Below are 21,794 nucleotides of genomic sequence, written 5' to 3'. Positions count from 1 at the left end.
CCATCAGGCACCAGACACATCAGGATGAAAGAGCTGTTTGAAGAATGGCTGCAGACAGCTCTTTGATCTTACGTTATTGCCAAATGCCTGCCGTGGTTTTCTGCTTTCAATTATTTTTAGGTACCCCATCTCATACCCTTCAGTGTCCTCCTCTCTCTGCATCCTAACACATGCAGGATAAGGCCATGTTGATGCATTCGTAAAAGATTCTACTGGGAGGGTAAAGCTCTATAAGTACTTCAAAAAAGAAGCCAGTAGCCCCCGTTAATGGTTACTGCAGCCATCTTTGAGGCCTTCCAACCCTGTTAGAACTCCCTAGGAATAAAACTATAAGAGAGAGCATGCTTCTTTCTGTTTTGTACTTCGTATCACTGAGGATGCACAGAGAAGGAAACGACCGTCCACCTGAAGCTTTAATAAGGAAAAGGACATTCCACGTCTAGGCAGTCACTTAACTTCCATGGTCTTCAGGCATTGACGGTGGGCTGTCGCACGCTTTGGTTTTGCCAGGCTCGCTGTGATGCCTCCTCGTTTGAAAGCGTGCGTTGCACCTTTTGCGTGGATGCCGGGGTGTGGTACTACGAAGTCACCGTGATCACTTCTGGTGTCATGCAGATCGGCTGGGCCACACGAGACAGCAAATTTCTCAATCACGTGAGTACCCTAGAGAACGGTGTAAATGGGGACAACAGCAGTTTTTTGGCGAGTGGGTGGAGGACACAAATTTTCCAGATGGGTTTGCACAATGATCATTTCTCGGGCTGAACCACATGCTGCCAGATCCGACACAAGGGTTTGCTAACCCGGTTCAGAAATAGGAAAACACAAGGGAAATCGCCCCTCGGTTTTTTTTTCCCCCGAGTTTTAAGTTTGCACCTAGAGGTTGGCTGTGTCCTTTGTCTTTGTAGGCCCTCCTCCGGTGCCAGCCACATCTCTGGCTCAGTTTTTATATTGGAACCCGTGATGACTTTTACCTTGCATTTAAGCTGTAAGAACTTTGTAGGAATTCTCTTCCTTTCATAAAATACTAAATGTTGGCTTGACTTCTTTTACTTGACTTTTACTTTGTAACTAGTAGGCACATTTGTTTTCAATATTTAGCATTTATCTTTTGTTATAGAAAGCGGTCACGTAAAGAGGGAAGAAGAAACCCACTAGAGGAAGCAGGATTCATCTACCGCGACTTGAGTATCAGAGGCTGGGGTTCCTCCCTTTCCTATAGATGTTGATTTCTTGCCAATATATACCCTTCAGATGTCAGCCTGAATAGCTTTCTTGTGTTATTCCAGTTTTAAGCTGTTTGGAATTAATCCAGTTTTGATTTGGACTCTTAATGGACATAGGAGTTTTACCCTTTGAACTGGGAAAACCCCTTGGATTATTTTGTTAATCTAAACAATAGTCTCCCATATGTAAGGTCCTAGGATAGGTTTTAGAAGTGAACCAAACTGAGCCTGCCTGCCAGAAGCATAGTTTTGGAAGGGGCCCTTCCAGCGAGGCTGTATAGCATCTTGGAATTGTGCATAGCGTTTTGCCAAACTCCTTGCTGGAGAGACAACTGGAGGAAGGGGACCAGTAGAGAGGTCAATTCTTGTCCAGGATAGAAAACTAGACCCCAGACTGCTCTTGCTTTCGTTGGGAACTTACCCTGATGAAGGGCCTCCTCTTTGACTGGGCCTTAATTAAAACCTGGAAGCGTGGGGCTTGATTGTGGCACCATGAAGTCAGAAGTACATGGGTCTGGAGAACAGTGCCAATTAATAATTAATAAAATCTTTAAAAAAAAAAGCACTTAAAATAATTTAAGATCCCATCCACTCTTTTAACAATAAAATAACTGTGAAATAATTAAAAGGCAGTAAGTAATAAAAGCTGCCAAGGACCTATATGATGCTCCAGTTAAGCCCACCTCAGAATAACTATTAGCTGGTCATCCACTCTAACCTTTCTCTTGCCTCCAGTTTTGAAATTTCTGAGCATGTGGTTGTTGTGAAGTCTACTACATGCAAGAAAGATGTTTGCCCAGCTACAATGAAGTGGAAAGCACACCAGTCTTGGAATCAGAAGATTCCAGCATCCAGACTTGACTTTCTGAGTAATGATTTGTCCTTGGCAACATGGTTGACCTCTCGGAGCCTTTATTTCCTCTTAAAGTGGGGTATAATGCCACCAGCCTCAGAGGGGTTAGTGAAGATTCAGTGAACTAACACATGTGAAACTTGGGAGGTATTTGGTGGTGAAGTCATGATCTAGTCACAGAGAACCAGGCCTTGAGGTCAGAATTTTGGTATCTTCCAAGAACCATAGGCTTCCTTCATCCAAAAAGCTTCGAATTCCAGCCACCAGGTTGATGGTTACGAAAGACACTTTTCCCAGAACATAGCAGGCAGAGCTTGCTAATCTTCTGGGCCCTGTCTCCCTCCAGGAAGGCTACGGCATCGGGGACGACGAATACTCCTGCGCGTACGACGGCTGCCGGCAGCTGATTTGGTACAATGCCAGAAGCAAGCCTCACCTACACCCGTGCTGGAGAGAAGGTATTCGTTCCTCTCTGTGAATTTATCAACTAAGTGAAGACATCTGGGTATGATGAGGCATCTATTATGTTAGGCCTTAAAATATTTTAATGGAAGATTTAATGTGAAAAGGGATATGAACCTTTGTATTCCCTGTCATGGATGTGAACAGTATTCTCCTGATAAGTTCACCTCTGGTGGGGCCCTTCCTTTAGCAAAACCATTTCGGACTATAAAATTCTTAATTTAGTGGGGGAAATGATAAGATTAATATGAATTCAGGGTGCCTGGGTGGCTCAGGTCATAATCCCAGAGTCCTGGGATCGAGCCCCGCATTGGGCTCCCTGCTCAGCAGGGAGTCTGCTTTGCCCTCTGCCCCTCCCCCCTGCTTTGCTCTTTCTCTCTGTCTCGCTCACTCTCAAATAAATAAATAAAATCTTAAAAAAAAAAGGGGGTGCCTGGGTGGCTCAGATGGTTAAGCGTCTGCCTTCAGCTCAGTTCATGATCCCAGGGTCCTGGGATCAGGCCCTGCATCGGGCTCCCTGCTCGGTGCAGAGCCTGCTTCTCCCTCTCCCTCTGCCATTCCCTCCACTTGTGCTCTCTGGCTCTGTCTCTCTGTCAAATAAATAAATAAAATCTTAAAAGAAAAAAAAAGATAAATATGAATTCTAGTTTCCTCGAACTCACAACCCCGACAGCAAGAGTAGCAAGTTCCATTGACTGAGCCAGCCAGGCGCCCCTCTGGGTACATGCTTGCATCAGAGCATCCAGGGAGATACGCTGGGAGGATGCTGACATTGTAATGCCGGTAAAATGAGGATTTTTCAGAGACCAGATGGGAATAGGCACTCTTCAGTGGCCACATTCTGGTCCCCTCTAGAGCAGCTTTTAAGGACCATTTGAGCACTTTCAGCCTCAAACACACCTGCCCAGCTTCCATTCTCCAGACATCAGGCTTGGGGTGATGCAGCAGGGGCACATGCTGCCAGGACTCTTAATCATGGCTCTAGGATTTTAGCAGGAATGTATCTTATCAACTTACCTTACGATCTCTTTTGCCCCATTCAGGTGTTCATTCTGTCCAAGGCCTTAGACCCAGGAAAATATTTATTAAGGAAAGATTCAAGCAGCAAAGTTATAGCCATGCAGTTTGTTAAAGGGTTAGATTATTGAGTCTTTTTACCCCGAACTAAATACAGAGAAAACAGGTGTTTCCCCCCCCCCCCCCCTCCCCGCTATGGCCCCACTGCACTGGAGGATGGTATTCTTGGAGGGCCTTCTGGTGGCCCCACTTCGTTCTGAAGATGTAGAGCCATATGGTAGGGGATGGAACCTCTGGAAAGATTATACTCCCGGCTTTGAACAGTATAGGGGAGAGAACCCAGCTCCTTCTCCAAGCATCTCTCTTTTGGTTTCATGCCCTGATCAGCATTATAGATGTCAACTGAATTTTCAGGCATGCTAAGAGAACAGGAATCTGACCACTCCTGTGAGGGGATGGCTCCACTTAATTAGCTCCATTGATAGTGTGGGAAAAGAGGAAACCTGAGAAGCCTATATAAGCCCTCCTCTTAACAGGCGGGTTCTTAAGGGAACACAAAGCCTCTCCGTTTAGCAGACCGTAAGATGGAGGCACTGTCCTCAAAGATTGCCTCATTTGGGGTTTTAATAATTTTTAAAAGGATTACTGAAGTAATATGTTTAGCATAAAAATTTGGAAAATAGGGGGGGGAAAGCAAAATGAAAATCCCTCGTAATTTTTTTTAAACACTTAAAATTTGGTGTATGTATTTTTTGCTCTTGTTATATTCATATGCCTTGAAGTTTTGCAGGTTATTAAATAACATTATTTTTAAAGATTTTATTTATTTGAGAGAGAGACAGAGAGAAGAGAGCACAAGCAAGGGAAGCGGCAGAGGGAGAAGGAGAAGCAGGCTCCCCGCTGAGCAGGGAGCCCAATGCGGGGCTTGATCCCAGGACCCTGGGATCGTGACCTGAGCCAAAGGCAGATGCTTAACTCACTGAGCCACCCAGGTGCCCCAAAATAATGTTATTTTTAATGGCTTTTTCAATAGCCCATTTTATCATTAAACTCTATCAACCAATGCCCCAAGAGATTGGAGAGTGGTGCTGTGATTTTTAAAATTATGATTTAAAAAAATATTATAAACCATTCTGGTTTTCTCAGGATAAACCCCTCGAAGGGAAACTTCTCTAGCCTGGGGGATACAGCTTTTGCGATCTATTGGCAGATTCTCCTCCACCAGCTTTGAGTATCCATATTCCTTGTCGTCACTGTATAATTTCATGTGCTTATCTTTGACAGTTTAAAAGGCAAAAACTTTTGAGTGAAGACGAATGTTTGTTTGTTTTTTTAACATGTTTTTGGGCAGTTGTTATCTCTGAGAGTTGAAACTCACCAGAGAGGCAAGGTAGCACAGGATTTTGACCTTGCCATATTTCACTGATCCCAAAATGCCATTTTTCCACATTTTAACATCTTCGAAATTGGGATGCAGCTTATAATTGATGGCTTGTCATAGATTAATTGGCAGCATTTTCTTCTTATTGGTACATTAAAATATTAGATCAGCTGCAAAAGAAGCAAGGAAGATGAATGTGTTAATACATAGCTACAGATGCAGATTTAATACAGTGATGTATTTAACCCTTGAGACACTGAGCAGAACCCTGGCAGTAGTACATACCCTTACCCTAACAATGTTCCACTTTATCCTCTAGGAGACACAGTAGGATTTCTGTTAGACTTGAATGAAAAGCAAATGATCTTCTTTTTAAATGGCAACCAGCTGCCTCCTGAGAAGCAAGTCTTTTCATCTACTGTGTAAGTAGCTTTCCTCAGTCAAAAATTTGAGTAGATTCATGTAGTTCACTTTTCTCCAGAAAAAGACTTTGTCCATTTATGTGGTCAGTTGTGATGAGAAGTCATTTTATTTCGAGTCACTGGGGGCCTATCTGATCATACCTACAACTGTCCTGAAGTTTGATATAGGAAGATGAGGGCAGGATATTGTCAGGGTCACAGTCCTGTCTAGGTTAGTGAACAGAATCTGTCACCCTTTCTGCTAGGGTACAACATCTCAAAGCCACTTTGTGTATATGAGCTTTACTTTGTTTTCATGAATTCTCTTGACCTCTGTCCTCATTTTTATTTGTAGATCTGGATTTTTTGCTGCAGCTAGTTTCATGTCGTATCAACAATGTGAGTTCAATTTTGGAGCAAAACCATTCAAATATCCACCATCTATGAAATTTAGCACTTTTAATGACTACGCCTTCCTCACAGCTGAAGAGAAAATCATTTTGCCAAGGTAAGGAATCTGCTTAGGCTGTCTGCAGACTTTCACATGCATCTCATGAGAAGCTGAAATAGCAGTTCCTTGAGAGATTTTTTTCAGCTTTTTATAAATAATTTTGAAAACCTGAGTAAAATGGATGACCTCCTAGGAAATAAAAATTACTCAAAGAGATCTCAGAAGAGATAAAACAAACCAGTTATTATAACAAAATTAACTGAAACAAAGTAAGAGGTATGTCCCCCAAAAACACCAGATCCAGGTGGTTTCACAGGAGATTTCCACCAAATTTTTAAGTAACAGACAACTTCATTACTATTTAAGATGTTACAGAACCCTCAGGGTGCCTGGGTGGCTCAGTTGGTGAAGTGTCTGTCTTAGCTCAGGTCATGATCCAGGGTCCTGGGATCAAGCCCCGCATCTCGGGCTCCCTGCTCAGTGGGGAGTCTGTTTCTCACTCTCACTCACGCTCTGTGCTCGTTCTCTCTCAAATAAATTTTTAAAAAAATGTTATATAATCAGTTGCTCCTCACAATCCTGGAACAGCAGCTCTTTAATAAATGTCCCCATGCTTTAATAAAACCACCTTTTCGCACCAAAAAAAAAAAAAAAAAAGTTACAGAACCCAGAAAGAAATCATTCCAAATAATTTTTATGAGCTAAATAACATCGGTATAAAAACCAGACAATATAACACATGCACATACACGAAGAAGCCCCTCAAACTAACTCTACCTGAATGTCAATGAAAAATCCTAAATATTAGGAAATCAAGTACATCTTTTAACAGATGTGCTTTGAACTTCGGGATTTAATGAAACATATTTCTTGTTGGGTTTAGCTACTCGGCAAAGATGCCAACACTGTTCTGCAGCCCTTAGGACAATGAATGCCATCTTGGATAAAATTTCACAGCCCTTCTTTGCCAAAAATTGTGCTTGGCCTTAATTATCTCCTTGGATGAATACCTGCTTTCCTCCCTTACGAGATGAACGTGATCTGTTCCTTAAGCTGGGAAAGACTCCAGCTGCTTCCTGGTAATGACCTCAACTTGAAGCTTGTTTCACGATATGAGCCAAAAGTTATCATTTTTTAACAGACAGCTTGCTGGGCCTGTGTGAGGAAGGGCCTTCCTGCTACTCATGCCACACGGGTTATATCAATGACAGAGATTCTCCCAGCACTCAAGGAGACCACACTGGCCATGCTGTAGCCAGGGTTGAGCCGTCATGCCCCTGAAGGTATCTGTAACACAATGTTGTAATCCTCGCTCCTGTTTTGTCTGAAAAAGCAGGTCTGTAAACAGCCCTTCTGGGCTGTGCTTCACCTTGGACTCGGTGTCTCAAGGCTGAAAAGCAGCTCAGCAGTTTCCAGATGAACCAGAAAATGTCACTTGGTGACCCAGCAGCTTTGCCTGCTACAGCAGAAGCTCCGTAATATAGCAGGAACAGAAGGGCCACTTACATACCGGCTCAGGGACCTGAGGGTCATTCTTCCCTTCAACTTGTCTTGGTGCCTGACAGAGATTCTGAACTTTAAATTCCTCTTGGTGATCGTCTGAAGTAATACCTCGCTCGTCTGGCGTACCTCGTTCCTTTATTGCTTGGCCTGTCATCTTGGATGTCGCCCAGCAAGCGGCCTGCCTTGTGACGTACACCCTGAAAGGGGAGGGCAGGCCCCAGGAATTCCGTTGGAGGCCGGCCTCCGCTCGCACTGCTCCAGCATTTAGGGAACCGCCCCTGCAGAATTAAACTTGGCAAAAGTCAGATGGCAATAGGTGCTCTGACAGCAACCCTGGCTCGGGAGTCGGAGGCTGATCAGGCCGCAGAAACCTCCTGCTGCTACGTTGCACCCTTTAACCTTCCAGTTGCACCTCGATGCAGGTTGTGACATTAGGTGTGTATGTGCCTGAGACCGTTTTCTATGCCATTAATATTTTCAGCCAGTGTTCCAAAAGCTTCTATGCAGCTTGTATTTGTTTACTCATATATTCCTTTCTGGCCTCATGGTAGATCATGGCCCTGTGACTATCTGGGATCTTGTAAATTGTTCTATATTGTATAGACTCTCTAATTCTTCTCCTTCATTGATTCTTTTTTCCCCTTCTTAACCTTTTTATTATGAGAAACTTCAAATACACACAAAAGAAAACAAGAACAGTACAGTGAAGCACCATATCTCCACCTCTCAGCAACAGTGGCCATGATTGTAGAACTGCAGGCTTCCTTCATCTGTTAATAACTCCATTATCATTCCAGGTTCCCTGGCCAGAATCCCAGAGTATCTTTGACACCTTACTTTCTGCTCTTCCTACATCCTATCCCTCAGCACACCCTGGGAGCTGTGCCTTCAGAATACATCTCAAATCCAACTACCGCTTATCACCCTCACTGCTGCCACCATCATCCCAAGCTGCCATCATTTCCCACCTGGATTATTTTCACCCTGCTCCTTAGTTGGTTTCCTGTTCCTACCTGGACCCCCTTCAGTCTATTCAACACAGCTTCCAGAATGATTTTGTTACGGCTTTAATCAGATCATGCCCTTCCCTGCTCAAAAGACTCTAGTGGCTTCTCATTTCACTTAAGGTGAAAGCTTAAATCCTTACAGTGACCTAGTAGGCTGTACACGATTTGTCCTCTCCTCTCCTTTATTACTTCACTGATTTTATCTCCTACCCTCTCCCATTTCTTCATGCTCCTTATTCAGCCACCTTGGCCTCCTTGCTGCTCCTGAAACATACCAGATTATAGCCTCAGGGCCTTTGCACTTGCTATTCTTGCTACTAGAATGGGCCAGTGTGTGTTTTCCAAGGCCACCCAGCAATTAGCTCCATTCTGATGCTGTCTTCCCATGATCTCCTCATCATCTTTGATTAATTTGCTAAGAGTGGCTCACAGAACTTAGGAAAATAGTTTACTTACTAGTTGACAATAAAAGGATATAATACAGGAACAGATGGAAGCGATGCAGAGGGCAAGGCCAAGGAGCCTCCATGCTCTGTGAATGCGCCACTCTCCCGAAACCTCCACATGTTCACCATCCCTGAAGATTTTCAAGCCCTCTCCTTTTGGGTTTTTATGGTGGCTTCATTATGAAGGCGTGATTGATGAGAACATTGGTCATTACTGATTGAACTCAATCTCCAGCCCCTCTGCCCTCCTGGGAGGTGGGGGGAGGAGTGAAAGTTCCAACCCACTAATTACAAGGTTGGTCCCCCTGACAACCAGCCCAAAACTTAGGTTAACTAGGGGCTTTTCAAAAGTTGTCTAATTAACATAACAAAAGACCTGTATTGCTCTCATCTCTTAGGAAATTTCCAGGGTTTTAGGACCTCTGTGCCAGGAACCCAGATGAAGACCAAATATATATTTATTATAAATTACAATATCACAAATGGTATCTCCAGATATCCACAGGTCTCATTCCCTCACACCCTTCAGGTCAAATGTCACCTTCCGTGGCTGCCATATTTTAAATGGTATCTCCCTGCTTCTCACGTACATACTACCTTATCCTCCTCCCTGCTTTCGTTGTCTTCATACTCCTCTTAAAATTCTATATATTTTACTTTTTCACCTAGTTTCTTTCTAGTCTCCCTTCACTAGAGTGTAAGCTCTCTGAAGGCGGGGATATGTTTTTACTCCTCTCTTCACTGCTAAATCTCCAGGCTTTGGCCCAAGGTGAACAGAGTGAATGTTTCATTTCTCTTGCCCAGCGTCAGGGTTGCACCTTCAACAAAGCAGTTCTGCCTGTTTGCTTTTCTATTTCAAACGGAGTCAAAGTGTGATGCAAGGGTTCTAACCTGAGGTGTGTGGGCTTCCAGAAGAGTCTGTGCTGGACTATCATAAATACCTTGAAATTGTTTTGTTTTGTTTTGTTTTTTAAAGATTTTACTCATTTATTTGACAGAGAGAACGAGAGAGCACAAGCAGGGGGAGCAGTAGAAGGAGAGGGAGAAGCAGGCTTCCTGCTGAGCAAGGAGCCCGATGCGGGGCTCGCTCCCAGGACCCTGGGATCATGCACTGAGCCGAAGGCAGACGCTTAACCATCTGAGCCACCCAGGCGCCCCTTGTTTTGGTTTTATATTTAAGATTTATTTATTTGTCAGAGAGAGAGAGAGCACAAGCAGGGGGAGCGGCAGGCAGAGGGAGAAGCAGGCTCCCTGCTGAGCAAGGAGCCTGATGCGTGGCTGGGATCATGACCTGAACAAAAGGCAGATGCTTAACCGACTGAGCCACCCAGGCATCCCAACACATTGAAATTGTATAAGAACTTGTGTGTGTGCATTTTTCTTGGGTAAGTCTCCTGCTGCTTTTCATCAAACTCTCAGAGCTGTAGGACTTAAAAGTGAAAATTTGCTGGTAAAATAAAGCTAGTACTAGCCTGAGAACCAAAAGATTTGAATTTGGTTCCTGAATCTGTTTACCATGTGTGTGACCTTATGCAGATCATTTCCATGAATTATGCCTTTGTCTGTAAAATGGGAATGACCATGCCTCCGTCATTCTCTACCATAGAAAATCACTCACTATAAGGTTGAAATGAGATGCGTGTGAGAACCTTACTGAACAGAACTTAAGGAATACATCGTATACTTCACATGGACAGAGTATTTTCAAAGCATTTAATATGCAGCACTGCTAATAGGCGCATTTATTTATTGACCAAGTAAGTTTCAAACTACACTTTCTACTCAGGCACAGGCGCCTTGCTCTGTTGAAGCAAGTCAGTATCCGGGAAAACTGCTGCTCCCTGTGTTGTGACGAAGTAGCAGACACACAACTGAAGCCATGTGGACACAGGTAAGAGGGTTTGGTCATTTCTTTTGTGTATTACATTAGGCAAAATTTCATCCTGTTCTAGAATTGCTTTTATAGTTGTCGGGGAGGAAGGAATTCTGCTCTGTCCAGAGTTCCTCTAGCTGGAGTCAGAATTAAATTTGTATTATACAGATTAACAGGAGAAAATCACATTTAGTTTCGTACATATGGGGAATCCACACAGACACGAAATTCCGAAGACAGTCAGGCAAAAGGAGCTATGTATGTCTGCATAAGCTAAGGAAAGGGTAGGGGTGGGGGTAAAAAGGGGAGGAAAGCCGCTAGCAGGAAGGTGAGGGGATGTTTGGAAAACAAAGGTTGCCCAGTTATGCAGATGAAGTTTCTTAGTGTGCTAATAACTCTTCCTGGTAACAGGTCCTCTATTTAAATTCTTTTTAGGCAGTTGCAGGGAGGTCAGAGTCTCTTCTTGAGTCTTTTGGACCTTGATTGTTTTCAGCTCAAAGTAATCTGCATGTCATTGTGGCCCATCCTGGGGCTGCCTGCCCTTGGACCCTACACAGTGTTTCTAGTTCCATAGCTGTTCACTAAAGTTTATTATATACAAAGTGGGCTGAATGAGAAATTAGTTTGCCAGGGAGTGCATGGCTGTCTTCCAGAAAGTACCTGAAGTAGAAGAAGCTGCTTAATGGAAGGCCTCTGTTTTTATTTTGTTTTTTTTTAAGATTTATTTATTTGACAGAGAGAGACACAGCGAGAGAGGGAACACAAGCAGGGGGAGTGGGAGAGGGAGAAGCAGGCTTTCCGCAGAGCAGGGAGCCCGATGCGGGGCTCGATCCCAGGACCCTGGGATCATCACCTGAGCCGAAGGCAGACGCTTAACGACTGAGCCACCCAGGCGCCCCTGTTTTTATTTTGTTTACTCAGTACTGTATTTTAGTATAGTTTTCACCTCACAAAATGTAAACGTTTTAATACCATTTATGAGCCTCTTGGGAAATCCCTTTTAGTTTTTAGGGCCTCCTCGTTTACTTACTGTTTACCCTCCTAACCGTTGAGAAGGCAGTGCCTCCCTCCCGTCTAACCAAGTTTCAGTTGTATGAGATGAATCAGAGGGCAGCCTGGATCCTATAGAAGAGTGTCTAAACATCAGCAAGAGCAACAAGTACAAATGCCCCCAAGAAGGCCTCCCAGCCGAGGTTGGAAACGGAAAAAGGAGCCAGGCGGTGTGCTGGCCCTAACCTGGCCCAGGCATGTGTGCTGACTGTGGAGGAGCAGTACCCAGGCTGATGTTCCAGGCCAGTTCCCTGTAACTCACCATATCCCATACTCTGCCCTTCTCGTCCCCCTCTCCCTCCCCCCCCGCCCTGCTTTTACTTTTGATAGAGCTTTAGCCACCAGGTCTCCTGGGGGTCCAGAGCCTGGAGTGATGGACCCCAGTTTGTCACCTCCAGGTGTGGCTCAGCCTGGGCCCTTCACTCTACCTTGCTGACTTTTGCAATGGGTTGTTAGCTAATTGGCTGTTAAGGGAAGTACAAGCAGTGGATCTCCTTTCACCCTTCGCAGTACCAGTTTCTCTTCTGAAAGAAAGGCACAGCGACTCCAGCTGTGGCTGTTCCTTGGTATCAGTTCTGCAGCCCAAATTCTCAGTTTGAGCACCTTTGAAGGTTTTAGTTATTAGAGCCTCACAGGCAGATGCAAAGTTTAAAGGATGGATATCTCAACACCGTTTTTGATCTTTGTCTCTGGGAGGTTGTTAAGATCCCAAAGAGTAGTATCTGGTCTTACTCATCTTTGAGCTCTCTGGCCATTCTCAGTGGTTTTGCACACAATAAGCACTCAGGAATGGGGGCTGAAATCTAAAAACTTAGAACCAGGTATCTTAAGTATGAGCAGTCTCCATAATAGATATATACAAGACAGGATTGGAAGAGGAAATTTAAAGAGTTGTAAGAAAATTTAAGGGACACCTGAGTGGCTCAGATGGTTAAGCGTCTGCTCAGCTCAGGCATGATCTCAGGGTCCTGGGATTGAGCCCCGTATCAGGCTCCTGGCTCAGCAAGGAGTCTGTTTCTCCCTCTCCCTCTGCCTCTCCCCAGCTCATATTCCCCACCCCCACCCCCCACCCCCGGCCACATGAATAAATTTTTTAAAAAATTTAAAAAACGGCAAAAAAAATTTAGCTCAACTTTCAGCAGCAACAACAATTTTAAAGTGGCGGGGGGGGGGGGGGGGAGAGAAAGGAAATTAAAGTGAATGACTTGATCTGACCCTGGGAAGATATGGACAATCTAAGCATTCCTATTACCATAGAAGAAACTGAGATGATTATCCAAGCTACATTTGCACCCACACTGCTCTCCACCCCACCCTCAGGCAAAAATACTAAGCCCAGATGGTTTCACAAATGAATTCTTTCAAACTTTCAGGGAATAGATTCTATATAAACTCCAGACCAGGGGAGCCTGGCTGGCTCAGTCGGTGGAGCATGCAAATCTTGATCTTGGGGTTATGAGTTTGAGTCCCCTGTTGGGTGTAGAGATTACTTAAATGAGTAAATAAAAAATAAAAACTACAAAAAAAAAAAGGGCTATTTAAGAATACGTACCAAGAAATATGTGGTGCCTGTAAGAAGAAAACTTGTAAACTACTAAAGAATGCAATACGAGACTTGAATAAATGGGTCTGTTCTTAGAAGACTTCTCAGCATTGTAAAGGTGACAATTTTCCCTAAACCCTAATTTTAATTTGGGTCAACCTTTTTTTTTCCCCCTAGAAATAGAAATGCTAATTTAAAATGCTAATTTATGTGATGTAAGGCAAGAAAATTCTGAAAGAGAAGAGTTATGGAGGGCACCCACCCTACCACATCTTAAGATATATTAAAATAAATGCTTATGGGGCACCTGGGTGGCTCAGTTGGTTGAGCGTCTGCCTTCGGCTCGGGTCATGATCACAGGGTCCTGGGATTGAGTCCCACATCGGGCTCTCTGCTCTGCGGGAGGCCTGCTTCTCCCTCTCCCTCCACCTAACACTCCCCCTGCTTGTGCTCGCTCTCTCTTTCTCTCTCTGTCAAATAAATAAATAAAATCATTAAAAAAATAAAATAAAGTAAAATAAAGGCTTATAGTTTGCTCCCAGTATATGAAAAGAATGACAGAACAGTGGAACAGAATAGAAACCCAGAAATGGAACTAATTACATACAAATGAAAATTTAACATATAAAGGCCTTGTGTCAATTCTGCGGTACAAGATGGACTGTTTGATATTGGGATAAATGGCTAGCTGTCTGGGAAAATATCATGTGTCTCTACCCACATATCCACATCTATAAGTTTTTGCTGTGTACATACAGACTTTCTAGAAGAATGTACTTATTCCCAGAAGAGGAAGATGGGGGATCAGAAATGGGAGGAGACTCATTGTTGGTTTATATATTTAGTTCATTTTTTTTTTTTAAAGATTTTATTTATTTGACAGAGAGAGACACAGAAAGAGAGGGAACACAAGCAGGCAGAGTGGGAGAGGGAGAAGCAGGCTTCCCGCTGAGCAGGGAGCCCAATGTGGGGCTCCATCCCAGGACCCTAGGATCACGACCCGAGCCAAAGGCAGACGCTTAACGCCCCTATTTAGTTCATTTTTTAACCATGTGTAATGATTACCCTTTCACTGAACGAACTTGTTAATATTTCAGATTGAGTCGGCACATTGTCGGTTTGCCCTTTGGAAGCACTAACCTAACCAGCGCTTGTATCTTTCTCCTCAGTGACCTGTGCATGGATTGTGCCTTGCAACTGGAGACCTGCCCGTTGTGTCGTAAAGAAATAGTGTCTAGAGTCAGACAGATTTCTCATATTTCATGACACACGTGAAGAGGCATCACGGACTTATTTCTACTCAATTCCAGCCAATGTTGAAGAGAAAAACAAAGAAAAAAAAAAACATCTCTAATCAATTGTGCGCACATTGAAACTTATAGCCATGGCCAGATTTTATGCTAAAAATGGTAGTTTGTCAAAGACAAAATTCTCTTAGAATCTAACCCAACTTGCCAGCCCTGAGAAATTCCTTTTAAGGCCAAGGAAAGCTGAATGCTAACAGCTAGGCCTGTGGTCCTTCCATGAAAAACCATAGGAGACCATGCCCTCCCGAGTGCTGAAACCACACCGGAATTCTCCATGTTGGGTGTATTTGATTGTTTAACAGGATGTTTTGTCTCATTCTAAAGTTTTTATTTGGGGCAGAAGTCGTTATGGAGAAGTAAATAACAGCATTTCTGGGTTAAGCATAACTCCCCGTTGGTCAGAGAGACAGTGGTGTGTTAAGCGTGGATGTTGCACTGCAAGACTTGAATCTATAAACTAGAACCACCCAGGTCAATGCTACGAGGAACATGGAGGGCCTGAAAGAAGGTGCACAGACTGTGGGAAAAAACCCAATTTTTTATATTTCCGTGATTCCAAAGAACATTGTAGTTTTTTTTTAACTGCAGAAAACTGGTGGTATTTTCACATTCATGGTGTTTCTATCCGGTTTCAGTACCCGCATTTTCTGAGGAAAAAATGTTTTAACAATGCAGGAGGAATTCTTAAATTAATTGCAATGTTAGACTGGAGAAAATTTGGTATTTAGGGTATTTTTAAGGTACCATCAAATCAGGTTTTTTGTTTTTTGTTAAAAATTTTTTTTAATCAGTATTGTTTTTGGAGGTAATATACTTTGAAACTCTTGAACTAACAGTCTCAAAAACTCTTAGAAGACAGTCTGAGAGCGCGTATTCCTATTGTTTTAAATAAATACATGTTTTTGAAGAGTAAATTCAATCATGGATTGTTGCCTATGTCTTCATCAAAAGTGTTAATCCCTCTCAGGGTCTCTGGTGAAGACCTTCAAGAGTTTGGTTTTTTCTCCCAGAAAATTGGAAGGTAGAATTGTAAATTCATAGAACTTATTTTATAATGGTGTACCTCAGCAGCTGCCTTTCAATTTATGCCAAGTCCTTACTGAGTTTATACTTGAATAGTAAATATGTCTTCTGAGTTTTACAGTGTCTTAAACTCAATGCACATTTTTTTTTCTTCCTTTCCCACCCTTTCTTGTTTGTAATTCATTAAACTGTCCTATTACAGAGCTGATTTCCTTCCTGGCTGTACTTGTTGGGGTGCTGGATTTTTTTCCATGTCTTTAGTCTTCCGTAAATTCAAATATATATATAAATATATATATGTTCTCTTCTTTAGCTTGTGGTGAATACAGTAATTTGCATTGAAGAAATAAAACATTTGTTGCCTTTTTGACTAAGATTTCACAACTTTCATTGGTGCCTACTGCTAAGGTTCTAAGACCTCATCCTCTCAGTTTTAAGGGCTACTTTCCAGGGTAGGAGAGAGTCAAGTAAAAAGAATTAAGAAGCAAGGGTAATCATTTACTCATCCCGCAGATCTTTATTGAGCACCTAATATGTTCTGGGCACTGTGCCTACATGGTATACAAAACAGATCTGTGCATGGAGCTTACGTCTGATAGTGGGTAGAAGACAATAAATTTCTGTTTATTTTAATAAATTGTTAGTGCCTTAAAAGAAAAGATTAAGGTACTGCGAGAGAGAACGAGGGGCACTTAATTTAGATGAGTGGAAGTGATGAGGGAGCAGAAGGCTAGCTGAGGACAAAGCAGAAGCTGACACCCTACACCCCCACCCCCCATGTGGTATATGTGACATTCCTCAGGCACTCCTGGCTGCCCTAAAGGAAAAACAAATGGTTAACTGATAGAGATCACAGTCTTGCAGAACAGGAGTCTCCCTCAGTTTACAAATGTCCTAGCGATTTACAAGGAAGAAGCTTTCTTACCAATAGCTTAACTTCCAGAGACCCATAACTCGGTTCCTGAAGCCCTAACATCACCTTCCCCTCCATAAAATTAAGGGAGGCTGAGGCAGAAGGAAATGTAAATAAAACTGGATTTCTTCTAAACCTAAAGCCCATTGACAAGTACATGTGATAGGAGGAATGTAACATTCCTCCAGGAAACTCCCAACTGTCTTCACGTTGGTACCTTATTAGAGGGAAAAACAGCCTTGGCTTGACAACAGCCAGGTCTCCATTATCCTGAGACTCTTCTTTAGCATATGACAGCCCTTCTGAACACCCGCTTTGTCCTCAACTCCCCAGCTTCCAAGTATATAATCAGCCACACCTCACAAACCCAGAGCAGCTCTTTCTGCCCACAGGTCCTGTCCCTGTGCTTTAATAAAATCAACTTTTTGCACCAGAGACGTCTTAATTCTTGGTCGTCGGCTCCGGACCTCACTTATATTCTAAAACTTCATCAGAAGGGGGCAGAAGAAACCTCACTGAGGAAGTAATACTAGTAAAAACTCCAAGGAAAAAGTAGAACGTGGCCAGGCAGAAAGACTGAGGACAAGCTTCTAGGACTACACAGCTATGGGAACACAACATTCTAGGTGAAGGCCTAACTAAGGAGGAAAGCTCAGTAAGCTTCAGGATCTGATGGGAGGCCCCCATAGCTCGTAAGTTAGGAACAGAGAGTAGAACAGTGTGCTCCCGTGTTGGAGAGGTCAGGGGACTGCTCATGAAGTCATGCTGAGGATTTTGTATTTTATCCAAAGTGCCACAGAAAACAAAAGAGTTTAAGCATGGAAGTGCTTTGATAATTTTAAAAGATAGCCCTGGCATCTATATGGAGAATGGAAAAGATTGGGGGGGGGGGTGCAGGACAGAGGACAAGCAAAACATGGAAATAGTCCAGTAAGGAGACTTTGGAGTCCAGCAGAGTGGTGAAGGTGGCCTATAAATTCAGTGGAGAAAAATAGCATTGATAGGTAATCTGTCACAAATCAAAGGAATGCAGGAGCCTATTAGCTTTCTAGAAGTCTACCCTTGAATTTTGTTCATAAGTTGTAATCTTGGAACTGCTTCAAAGGGAAAGACCATATAGAAAACTAGGAAATAACAAGCAATGTGGAAGAGAATAAACAGTAGATCAATATTCTGCATTGCATGTAAGCATTTTAAGAGAAATTGAAAGCTAGGCTTTTACTGATGATATATTGTACCACAGAGAAAAAAAATTAAGTTAATGGCATTTCTCCAATGATTTATTGGGTAAATGCTCCCAGGGTTCTAGCAAAAAAAAGTTTTTAATGAATTGCTATCTTTTTGGAATGATTAATAAAGCAAGGTAAAGTTATGGTGCCATTTGCAAACCAGGAAACAAGGATTCAATCACAGAAATCAAAACAATTTCATTTGCAGAAAATGACTCTTGCATGAATTTCCAACACCTTGAATATGTATCCAGGAAACAAACCGTCCAACTAAGATCAGCTCTTTCCAAGACTGGCCATTTTTTATTTATTCACTTAAAACAATTGTTTTAAAGGTTTTATTTATTTGAGAGAGCGAGTCAGATCATGAGCTGGGTGGGGGGGAGAAAGAGGGACAAGCAGACTCCGCACTGAGTGCGGAGCCCAACATGGGGCTCCATCTCACGACCCTGAGATCATGACCTGGGCCGAAATCAGGAGTGGGACGCTTAACCGACTGTGCCATCCAGGTGCCCCCAATTTAATGTAGGAACACCTGGGTGGCTCTGTAGTTTGATTGTCTGGCTCTTGGTTTCGGCTCAGGTCATTATCTCACTGGCTGTGGGATCAAGCCCCCTACCCAGCTCCTCACTCAGTGGGGATTCCGCTTGAAGATTCTCTCCCTCTGCCCCTTCCCCCTCCCAAATAAATAAATCTTTTTTTTTTAAGATTTTATTTATTTATTTGACAGAGACACAGAGAGACGGAACACAAGCAGCGGGAATGGGAGAGGGAGAAGCAGGCTTCCCGCTGAGCAGGGAGCCCGGTGTGGGGCTCAATCCCAGGACCCCGGGATCATGACCTGAGCCGGAGGCAGACACCCAACGACTGAGTCACCCAGGCGCCCCCCAAATAAATAAATCTTAAAAAAAAAATTTTTTTTAATGCTCTACCCACAATCAAAGGATTTAGGAAATGATTATTAATGGAAAACATTTAGTATCTCCAAGTAAGTTTTAAATTTTTCCTTTAAAGGCCACCATTCTGTCTTGAGCAGAAAAATACCATGTTCTGATTTCTAGGAGTATTGTTTGAGAACTCAGGGATTGGAGCCATATATAAGCGTGACGGTTAAACATGGCCTTGGGAGTAAGCCTGGACCCAGTTCCAGCTCCCTGATGCCACTTATCACCTGTATGCAAGTACTTCTAAGCCTTTGTTTCTTAATCTGTAAGATCAAGATAACAAAACCTTTAGAAGTTTCTTTTTTTCTCAGAGTTTCAAGTATTTCAAAAAGACAATGTATTTATATAAATGTTTAGCACAGTAACTGGCACATGCCTGAGTAAATGGGTACCTATTATTTATGCCCATTTGTTCTTTTTTTTTTAATGACTTTTTATTTATTTATTTGACAGAGACAGTGAGAGAGGGAACACAAGCAGGGGGAGTGGGAGAGGGAGAAGCAGGCTTCCTGCTGAGCAGAGAGCCTGAGGAGGGGCTTGATCCCGGGACCCTGGGATCATGACCTGAGCCGAAGGCAGAAGCTTAATGACGGAGCCACCCAGGCGCCCCGCCCATTTGTTCCTAAAGCTGGACATGGTGGGGGCTCCTGGGTGGCTCAGTTGGTTAAGTGTGACTTCAGCTTAGGTCATGATCTCAGGGTCCTGGGATCCAGCCCCATGTTGGGCTCCCCACTCAGCGTGGAGTCCGCTTCTCCCTCTACCCCTCCCCCTACTTGTGCTCTGTCTCTCTCTCAAAAAAATAAAATCTCTTAAAAAAAAAAAAAGGGGACGCCTGGGTGGCTCAGTTGGTTAAGCGACTGCCTTCGGCTCAGGTCATGATCCTGGAGTCCCGGGATCGAGTCCCGCATCAGGCTCCCTGCTCGGCAGGGAGTCTGCTTCTCCCTCTGACCCTCCTCCCTCTCATGCTCTCTGTCTCTCATTCTCTCTCTCTCAAATAAATAAATAAAATCTTTAAAAAAAAAAAAAAAAAAGGCCAGACATGGTGAAGTGAATTAAAAATAGCCACAAATTGTTTGACATCCCTCCCATCTATATAAATGAGGTTTATGTACCCTCCCCTAAAATCTGGATGGGCTCTGTGTCTGTTTGACAATAGAATTCAGTGGAAGTGAGACTGTGCCAGTTTCCAGTCCCTAAATGACTGGCAACTTCCACTTCCTGTCTCTTGAAATATTTGCTCTTGGACCCCGCCACCATGGTGTGAGAAAACCCAAGCATCCCTGGGAAGACGTACATGGAAAGAAACTGAGGAGCCCCCTCCCTGCCAACTACCAGTCCTCTAACAAACATCCACAGCTGAGCTCCCAGCCAAGAGCCAACAATAATTTGCCAGTCATGTGAGTGAGCATGTTGGAAGAAGCTCCTCTAACCCCATTCCAGCTGCCCCAACTGATGCCAAGTGGAACAGAGACTAGCTGTCACTACCAAGTCCTGCCTAAATTGCAGATTAGTAAGCACAATAATCGTTGTTTTAAGCCACTGAATTTTGGGGTGGTTTGTAACAGCAATAGATAACCAGAACAGATGAAATCATCAAGTCTCCTACTCCACTCTGATCCCATATATGATTTAGAAGTAGAAAAAGGGTGGGCAAGTTCATTTAGTCCAGAAGAAATAAGTGGTTTATAAAGAAAAATAGGTCATGAGGAAATGCTGAGGTTGCTTTGAGCCGCAAAACCAGCACTTAACTTAAATGTAATTCAGTCTAGTTAATCAGCAAACCTTTATAGATACCTGTCTTCTACTTGGTGCTAACTATAGTACCTCTGAGAACTGATCTCGTTCACTCTGGATATAACAATGTCTTGGTAACCATTTTTAGTTCCAGAACCCAATGTTATCTATTTTTTTTTTAAATTTTATTTGAGAGCGATAGAGAGCAAGCATGAGTGAGCAGGGGAGGGGTAGAGGGGGAGGGAGAGGACAAGCAGATTACTGGCGCCATCCAATGACCCGGAGATCACCACCTGAGCCAAAAACAGAGTGGACTGCCCAACCAACCAACGGAGCCACCCAGACACCCCTTCACTATTTTATATCCATTCAAAATGTCAGTTCATTCAGGCTGGCCATCTGACCCTCAGATCAAACCTAAGCCAGACCTTAAATCACTCTAGACATGTACCACACATTTTGCCCAAGGGTATAATGCAACCAAAGACACATAACGCCTAGTGGTCCAATCAAGAGAAATCAGCTCTAGGGAATCCTTTTGCAAAATTTGGCAGTTTGGGAGAGGAGTTTTCCTGGAACAAAGTTACCCGATTTCTGATTACGTTGATTCAGTGATTGTCAACTTTTATCTTGCCTAATTAGCCAAGGAACTAATAAATGCCAAATAATGTTTATGATGTGAACATTATCCTTTTGTGTGACTATTATCTTTATGATGTAAATTACAAGACGTCTACCTCTTGCGGTGGGCTTTCTTTCCACAAAAGGGAGTAACTGTCTTGAGAATCAGAGTCTGCATTATCTGATTCAAAAGCTAAGGGATTGGCTCCCAAGAAATCTGCAGTTTACAGTGCTCTTAAAACCCACTTTAAACGATTTAATCTTCTTTTTAAAAAGATATTTATTTTAAAGAGAGCACAAGGGGTTGGGGCAGAGAGATATGGAGAGAATCTCAAGCTGACTCCACGCTGAGTGCGGAGTCCCACGCCAGGATGAATCGCAGGATCCTGAGATCATGACCTGAGCGGAAATCAGAGTCCCACCTCAAGGACTGAGCCACCCAGGCGCCCCCTATTTAATCTTCTTAAATCCTGTAATTTATTCCCAAATTGCAAGTGAAGAAATTGAGGCTCTTCGCTTCCATTCCTTCCTCCATAAAATGGGGGCAATGTGAGATTTAACCGCCACAAAGCGAGAGAACACTCCCGTAACCCCAAGCAAGCGTCCCATTGAGTCTCAAAGGGCTTCCCCTAGCGCCTCTCAATCCCTTTCCCTCACTTCCTCGCCCCATCTTTGCCCCACCCCCGGCGTCAAGCAGCGCGCACCTGTGATTGGCTCTCGGGAAGCGCGAGGCGGCAGAAGGGGTTTGGTGGCCGTGGTGACGGGAGGCGGGGCGCGGGGCCGGGCTGTGGGTAACTGACGCCCGGACCC

General features: G+C 43.5%; 1 protein-coding gene and 1 long non-coding RNA gene across 6 annotated transcripts in view; one reads left to right on the top strand and one right to left on the bottom strand.

Annotated features, from left to right (window-relative positions):
- RSPRY1 (ring finger and SPRY domain containing 1) overlaps positions 1-15,917 on the top strand; it is a 45,867-nt gene extending 29,950 nt beyond the window's left edge. For 4 of the 5 annotated variants that reach the window (XM_078063706.1, XM_078063704.1, XM_078063707.1 and 1 more), the window contains 6 exons: positions 511-654; positions 2,426-2,537; positions 5,259-5,361; positions 5,696-5,848; positions 10,534-10,638; positions 14,383-15,917. In XM_078063706.1, the coding sequence (XP_077919832.1) occupies positions 511-654; positions 2,426-2,537; positions 5,259-5,361; positions 5,696-5,848; positions 10,534-10,638; positions 14,383-14,479 (714 nt within the window). In that variant the 3' untranslated portion in view covers positions 14,480-15,917. Of the gene's footprint in view, positions 1-510; positions 655-2,425; positions 2,538-5,258; positions 5,362-5,695; positions 5,849-6,674; positions 7,730-10,533; positions 10,639-14,382 lie in introns of those variants that run through there. The other variant, XR_013444414.1, reaches the window with a different exon arrangement.
- LOC118553436 (uncharacterized) lies at positions 396-21,793 on the bottom strand. The gene is made up of 4 exons (XR_004926032.2): positions 21,689-21,793; positions 4,937-5,109; positions 1,648-1,740; positions 396-663 (listed from the first exon to the last, which is right to left on the bottom strand). It is a non-coding gene; the product is annotated as an uncharacterized LOC118553436 (long non-coding RNA).
- Between the last annotated feature and the right edge of the window lies 1 nt (position 21,794).

The sequence above is a fragment of the Halichoerus grypus genome, chromosome 15 (assembly GCF_964656455.1).
Source record: "Halichoerus grypus chromosome 15, mHalGry1.hap1.1, whole genome shotgun sequence".
Classification (NCBI taxonomy): Eukaryota; Metazoa; Chordata; class Mammalia; order Carnivora; family Phocidae; genus Halichoerus; species Halichoerus grypus.
Note: the sequence above shows the minus strand (reverse complement) of the source record. Positions and strands in the feature narration are given on the sequence as shown.